Raw genomic sequence first — 7,971 nt, 5'->3', positions numbered from 1 at the left:
GCAAAAGAGACCGATAGAATAAGTACTAGGCTTACAAAGAATAAGTCCTGGGGTCGATTTGCTCGACTAAAGGCGGTGCTCCAGCATGGCCGAAGTGAAATGACTGAAACAAGTAAAAGAGTAAAAGAGAGTAAAGAGAGTATGGCAAAGAGCCATATTCTCCTTCCAGCAGCAACCCTCTCCATCCAGGGATTGACCACAGTCTTCAGCAGCTTCATATAGCAGTCTGAATTGAGCCTGAAGATCTGCTAGCCATGACTCCATAGTCTCTGTTGCAGCTGTCCATGTCACGTCTTACAGCCCTTACAGTTTTCAACAGGCATTGAGCAGCAGTCATAATGTTAGCATTTTGATACTCAGTGCAAAGCGTCATGATACTGGTAACTCTTTTCCAATATTCAGATTGCTTCCAGTCCTTTGTGTCAGCCAACTTTTTCTCAACTACAACTTTAATCTTTATGCTTTCCAATGCTGTTGATTGTTAATCAATACATAAAGCTGTTCCTGAAAAAAAGAGACAAAAAATTGTATATGCCATGTTTGTTTTCAATATCTTTTCATGATCTACTGTCAGTGGGTCTTGCAAGATTTTGTGCACATGAACCTTTCAGTCTCCTTTCTATCACTAAAGATCTTAGTTGTGTTTTATAAGAAAGAGACCTCGTAAATATGTGTAAACTTTTATTACATTCTTTTATTATTGAGGTAAACTTTAGTCCAAAATCAGTTTTTGAGTGATGATGACACTGAGCTATCTTCAATTAGCTAATTCTATCTAGGTGTATATCATCAAGCTAGTATGAGTAGGGCATATTCCAATATTCCAAGAGGCTAATTGCTACTTCATCTCTGGAGGTACTGGATTTTATTTGCCATGTATTGACCTATGCTTCTAATGATGATAGACGAGACTTTGTTAAAAAGAATGATAATCAGTGTTAGTATTTTAGGTTTGCACATCAAGACATCATCTGCAAGCCATTTTAATGAAGAGGATGGGATTAATGAAGATATCATTTATATATAGCAAGAATAGCAAGGGACTTAAAGCAGTACTGTGGAATAGTTGATATAATCATAGTTATTATTGATTTAAGACCATTCAGTAACACCTTTACCATTCTCCTTCTTACTCAGGCATCATATTGTTGACTCAATCTGTAGTAATTGTGTATTCACTTACTAAAATACTGTCAGCTCTTGTAAGATCTCATCCTTGATAGTGGTTGAGGGTATTGTAAGGTTGTAATTGTATTTCTTGGCGGTGTGTTGTGTCCTTGAGCAAAACACTTTATTTCACATTGTTCCAGTCCACTCAGCTGGCAAAAATGAATAGTTCTTATATTTGAAAAGGCCAGCCTTACATTCTGTATCATGCTGAATCTCACTGAAAACTATGTTAAGGATACATGTGCCTGTGGATTGCTCAGCCACTTGCACATTAATTTCATGACAAGGCTGTTCTGTTGATCAGACCAACTGGAACCCTCATCATTGTAACTAACAGAATACCAGTTAGTATTTAATTAGTACATGGCGTTGGGAAGGGCATCCAGCTGTAGAAACTTTGCCAGATCAGATTGGAGCCTGGTGCAGCCTTCTGGCTTGCCAGTCCTCAGTCAAACCGTCCAAACCATGCCAGCATGGAAAATGGACGTTAAACGATGATGATAATGTTTTATTGATTTTGGAAAGATGACAGTCTTTTGCAGAAAGATAATTTTAATCAACAATTTCCAGACCTGATTAGTCACTTCTGTTAGGGTGTTTTCACTTGTAGAATATTTTAATACTATTATATATTAACCTAAGCTATGTATGTCATTCAGAAATCATTGGATTAAAGAACTGATGAAATCACCAGTGACGTTTGTTTCAGACAACAGTATATTGCTATTTATTACATTTAGCTCATATCCTTATTTCAGAGTTTAGATCTTGCTTGAAGTAACTTTGTTATCCATCTCTTCAAGTCTTATAAAATGATTATTGATAAATAAAATGGAATTGATGCAATCTGAAAAAAAAAAAAATGTAGTAGTGAGATTTATTCATTACTTAGGTTATTGGGTCTCGGTTGAAATTTCTGATATGTCAACTTGCAGATTGTTTTGTAGTTAACTGACAGTTTTCAGCTTAAGAAAAGCATTTATTATTTGACTTATGCAATGGAATCTATTTATAAATTTATTTTCCTTGCAACAATGCAGAAACAGAAAATAATTCATATTTGTTAAGCTGTAAAACTACAGTGGAGGCGTGAAATTAGTAATTGCCATAAAATAATTGTTTTATTATTATTGAGTTTATACAGGGTTAATGATCAAGGTTTGAGATTATTTGTCCAAAAGTCATGGTTTGAAACTTTGTTACAAACCGAACATTTCATGCCACTAAACTCACTCCAATTATCTGTTATACATGAACCAGTCTGTATTGGTAAGATCTTGTTCAATAGAGTTTATGAATTAGAATAAGTCGGTGTAGCAGAAATGAATTATAACTATATGGACTAGGCTCCTTCATCTGTGAAGGGATTATGAAAATTAAATGGCTATAAAATAGGATTGAAGCATAGAAATGGGGAAACAAACAGGCAATGAGAGGAAATGAGAAGAGTTAATGGATGCCACTTTTTACTAATTCAGCTGCTGTTTAGTTTTCAATCAGCCTTAATTAAGCAGGTTTATGATCAAAAGTATCCTAGCTGTGAGAATCCCATTTTTTCTATAAGAAGTTAAAATCTGGATTCCATGGAAACTGATGGAAAAGTTTGATAAGTTCAATTGTTGTGAGGAGTGAAGAATTTAAAATTTATGTCCATTGCCCTCTACCTGAGATTGAGAAATAGAAGAATTAGTCTTGTCTTTTTGGTTGTGGTAAGTAAACATTGTAGCAACACCATTTTATCTCACTTCCTCATTTTCAGATGAAGGGCAAGTGCAAGAACCAGAAATATTAGATTCTCCACTTCTCACAATATTTTTAACACAGAACTTTTCAGACTTAGTTAAATTAGTGTTATAATATTTAATGCTGTCTTAGCAGTATTTTGTCTGTCTTTATATTCTGAGTTCAAATTCCACCAAGGTCGACTTTGCCTTTCATCCTTTCAGGGTTGATGAATTAAGTACCAGTTGCTTACTGGGGTCAATCTAATCAACTGGCCCCTTCTCCCAGAATTTCAGGCCTTGTGCCTAGAGTAGAAAAGAATATTTAATGCTGTCATCATCTGTTTGAGCTTGCTTGGATTTGCCTGACCCAATCACACCACTCATGATCTTGCATAGCACTCAAGAGGTTTGCTGGACGAAATCCTGTCTAAACAGAGCTGAGCAATGGTTTGTGCTGATTGGTTGACCTGTGTATATTTATATGGAGTGTGCATAGGAAGATATTACAGAATAAATTTTGCTTATTGTTGAGAGAGGGTTGTACGGGAAAGTGTTATGGAAAGGTATAAAAGGAAGGAAAGGGAAAAAGTAGTGTCAAGGGGAACAGTGAATGACATTTATAGTGATAGGATGATGGGGAGGGTTGAATAGGAGAAAATGCAATGCTACCCCCCCCCCCCGGCTTATACTCAAGTGAATAAAGTGGAGTGTAAAAGAAAGATAAGATGGAAGGAGGTTATAAAAGAGAGGGAAAAGCAGTTCCAAGGTATTAATGAGAGAGTGATAAGTGTGATTGGGTGGGTTGAGTGTGAGGTGATGCAGTGCTACCCCACATTATATGTAGGTGGGTGGTGTGTAGATGAGATATGATGAAAAGTCAGAGTATATCCTCAAGAGAACATGTCCGGGGGAGATTACCCCTCCTCCCCGCATGCTCTCCTATCTGACTCAAGCATCATGATTTGGGAAGACATACGAAAGTGAGGTTGCAGGATATAGGTGTCTGGCGAAGGAGATAGATATATTCAATATGCACAAATCGAGTGTTTTCCTTCAATGAGAGGAAGGCTGGTATGATGGGTAGAAGAGATGATGGTGAGATGAGTGCATAGAATAGGTATTTGTCAGGGGTGGGGATAAGAATACTTACCCATTATAATAGGCAAGGTAAATTTTTGCGGTGAATTCTTACTATTACACTCGTCTCGTGGGACGAATATAAACTTTGATCTATGGACTTTCGTAATAACTATCACTCCCTCATGGAAAAGGGAAAAGGCAAGGAAGTGGGAGGGGGTTGTTTTCTTTTGTGAAAGAATTTGTCGTCCAAAAAAAATCCTTTTTTTTTTTTCACATTTTTATTTCTGTGCCCTTTCCCGACAAACTTGTGAGACGGATGTAATAAAATAATACACCCTCTCTAATTACGTATACATTCACATGTAGCAAGCATGCATACAGGTGTCATGCATAAACCTATTATTATTATTATTCACTGCAATACTATGCATTCTTTCCCGCTCGCAAGTGGAAGCTTATGTAAATTGTTAAGACAGCTTCCATTACCCATCTGTGACTCACGTATATGTGTTTGTCTATATTTTGTACTGATCCCAACCGACAGCGTGTAATGTGCGGACAGGTGTGTATGTAATAATTATGCTGTTGACAAGTTTCTTATCCTGGTTGCTCGTCTGGTCAAATAAATAATTCCACCCGCCTTAAAATAACCGATGTTCCTCTTTCTTTCGAACGCCCCACCCACCTTTCTTGCCCTTATTCTCATGCCGTCCACTACCTTATCTCAACATCTTGGATGAGAGAGGTGGGTGGATATTGATTACTTGTTATATAATGACGAAACCTGTTGGTTTGACCCTCATCTATTTAAAAATAAACACTAAAATCCGACCCCCCCCCCCCCCAAGGAAAAGAAAACAGCTAGATTTTACCAACTTAACCCCGTGGTTTAAGGGGGAATAACTCACGTAAAATATTCTTTTCTACTCTAGGTACAAGGCTCGAAATTTTCGAGGAGCCAGTCGATCAGATCGACCTCTGCACACAACTGGTACTTAATTTATCGACCTCGAAAGGATGAAAGGCAAAGTCGAACTTTGCCCAGGCTATTCTTATTCTAGCAGCTACACTCTCAGAGCAACCACCCCCTGCTACTGACTTGGTTACCTAGGTAACATTTATTATTTGTATTTTAGTAGAAAGTGGGTTATACATCTTTAGATTGTATACCTGACTTTCTACTATAAAATTAAAGAAATAGACGGAACGCTGAACTCCAGACTAAACAACTTAAACAACATTTATTTACTTGGTAAAACATACATATCTTTAGTTATACATCTTTAGAGGTGAGAATAACGAGCTGTCGAGTATAAGACCGAAAGATGTAGGGACAGCTATTAAACACACGTCCATGCTCAATCGCTGGCCAGCGTAAAAGAGAATGAATTGAGCGGGAAACGCTTGCTTGTTTAATTCTACGCATGCGCAGGCGTTACTACATTATTAACAAAAGCTATCAACTACTTATAGTTTTTTTCCTCCTGGGATGTGACGGAAGCTGTTGTCTGCACATTTTCAGTGTTTACTGCTCCTGAACATTTGCCACACACAAAAACTATCTTCCCAGTTAGCCTTCCTTTGATATTGCTGCATCTCTTATGTGTCCATAGCTTACACCGGGTACATCTTATGGAGTTTCTATCTACACCTTTTCTACAGACTGAGCAGGGCCATCTACCTGAAGGGATTTGTGGTTTGTCTGCCTTCCTACTTATTAAGACTTTGGTTTTTACTAGATTGACTCTAAGGCCCTTTAATTCTAGACCTTGCTTCCACATCTGAAACTTCTCCTTAGTTCTGATAGTAATTCAGCTATTAGAGCAAAGTTATCAGCATAGAGAAGCTCTCGGTTGACTATGGTGCTGTCAATGGGTATGACTCCTTCATGTATCACCTGATTGACCATATGGGTGACTAGACTATAGCTGACACCGCCAGATATTTTAAGCATCTCTGTGGTGATCCCTGTCTTCATACCCTTAATTGCTTTATCTACCAAGGTACTGTCAATTTGGATAGCTGGTCCTTCTGTTGGGTTGACATTCAGCAGACTCTCTTTACAAGACAATGTTGATGATCTAGAAGCTAACACTATGGAAAGCATCTAGCAAATAGCTAACTTCATCCATCAAAGTCAAGATAGACTACTCAAACAAGCACCCCAACTATAGGCTACCAGTTTTAGACACAGAACTCTGGTTAGAACCCAAGAACAATAAGGTCCAGACCCTTTACTCTCGTTATGTCAAACTGATGGCCTCTAAATACCTTGTCCACCAGAACACAGCTATTGTGGACAATTCCAAGTTCAATATTCTTATAGCAGACTTGGTGAGAGTGATGAGGAATGTGTCTTGCATGTGCGACCCTATGGAATTGGAAAGACACATACAACACTTCATCCACCACATGCAGTTCTCTGGCTATAACCAAAGGGACAGGATTAGAGTGTAAAAAGGAGCCACGGCTAAGTACAAAGCCATCATAGAGAGTGATGCAAAGGGGATCTGCCCGCTATACAGGAGTAAATCCTGGAACAACACAGAAAAGACTAGGAAAAAGATAGATACGGTCAACTCATGGTATGACAACAAATAATACCAGAGTGTCATGTCTTGGCAGTGAACTAGCATACCTATTTAGAAAAACATTAGATAAGACCAATCTACAGATTTAAGTAGTAGAAAGGCCTGGTACTCCTATAAAATCCCTGATCTGTAGAACTTATCCCTTTGATAGGTTTTACATATATGTTTTTCAAGTATTATCTAAAATTTATTTACAAACTTTTTAAAAATGTAAGTGCAGACGTGACTATTTGGTAAGGAGCTTGCTTCTCAACCACGTTCCCAGGTTCAGTTCCACTGTGTGGCACCTTGGGCAAGTGTTTTTTGTACTATAGCCTTAGGCTGACCAAACCCTTGTCAGTGGATTTGGTAGACGAGAACTATAAGAAGGCTTTCTTGTGTGTATATATATATATATAATATATATACATATATATATATATATATAATATATATACATACATATATATATATATATGTGTGTGTGTGGTGTCTGTTTGTCCCCCACCACTACTTGACAAGCAGTGTTGGTGTGTTTGCAGTTCAACAAAAGAGACCAATACAATAAGTACCAGTCTTAAAAAAAAAAATGCTGGGGGCTCGATTCATTCGACTAAAAGTTCTTCAAGGTTGTGCTCCAGTATGGCCACAGTCTAATGCCTTAAACAAGTAAAAGATATGTTAAAATGAAGTTGAAGCCAGTAGAATATCATAATGAAAAAGATTTCCGGTTATTTTAGTCTTTTGTCAGGCATTGGGGTTCTCTTGAAGTCTTCCAACTGGTGCTAATAAATCATTATAAATTACTTTAGAGATGCTAGAACTCATTAAAACACTCATCACTTTCATGCCTACAAAGATATTTTGAGTTATGGTATTTCTTTAATCTTTGCCTTCTTACTGGTTTTGAAAACCAAAGAGTTGTCAAAATTCCTATCACTTGATAGAAATAGTGAAGGCCTTTTTTAAATTGTTAAATATTTGCATCCAGTTCGTGGATAACTGCTAAATAATGTTCATATTTCGTTTTGGGATTTGGTTTGCAAGATTCTTTATGTGAGTTCATGTGTTAAAGCATATTCTCTTGTGTCTGGAGAGAGAAGGTTGCAAGATGCAATGAAAAGTTTTAGAAAAATAAATAAGTAAATGAATGGAAATTTTACTGGTGAGTGTGTTAAATTATAAAGCATTAAAAGAGAATGACTCTTCCCAGACACAACAGAATTAACAAATAACTACTAATTCATCATTGTTATATATTTTAGATAAAAAAAGTCTGGGAAAAAGTGGTCCCATCCCAAAATATATACAGCAACTACCTTCTGGATAGTCACCGTAAGTATTATAAAATACTTATTTCATTCTATATATGTTACATGTGTTCATTTTTATAGTTTGTGAATCTTTGTCACTTTATTCAAAGTAAT

At 37.0% G+C, this 7,971-nt stretch overlaps 1 protein-coding gene across 1 annotated transcript in view; it reads left to right on the top strand.

Moving 5' to 3' along the window:
* The window catches only part of LOC106872006 (uncharacterized), a 39,916-nt gene that overhangs the window by 4,147 nt on the left and 27,798 nt on the right, over positions 1–7,971 (top strand). Inside the window, exon 2 of the mRNA XM_014918810.2 lies at positions 7,810–7,879. Within this exon, the coding sequence (XP_014774296.1) occupies positions 7,810–7,879 (70 nt within the window). The remainder of the gene's footprint in view (positions 1–7,809; positions 7,880–7,971) is intronic.

This window comes from Octopus bimaculoides, chromosome 3, assembly GCF_001194135.2.
Source record: "Octopus bimaculoides isolate UCB-OBI-ISO-001 chromosome 3, ASM119413v2, whole genome shotgun sequence".
Taxonomy (NCBI): domain Eukaryota; kingdom Metazoa; phylum Mollusca; class Cephalopoda; order Octopoda; family Octopodidae; genus Octopus; species Octopus bimaculoides.
This window is presented reverse-complemented; position numbering and strand designations above follow the sequence as displayed.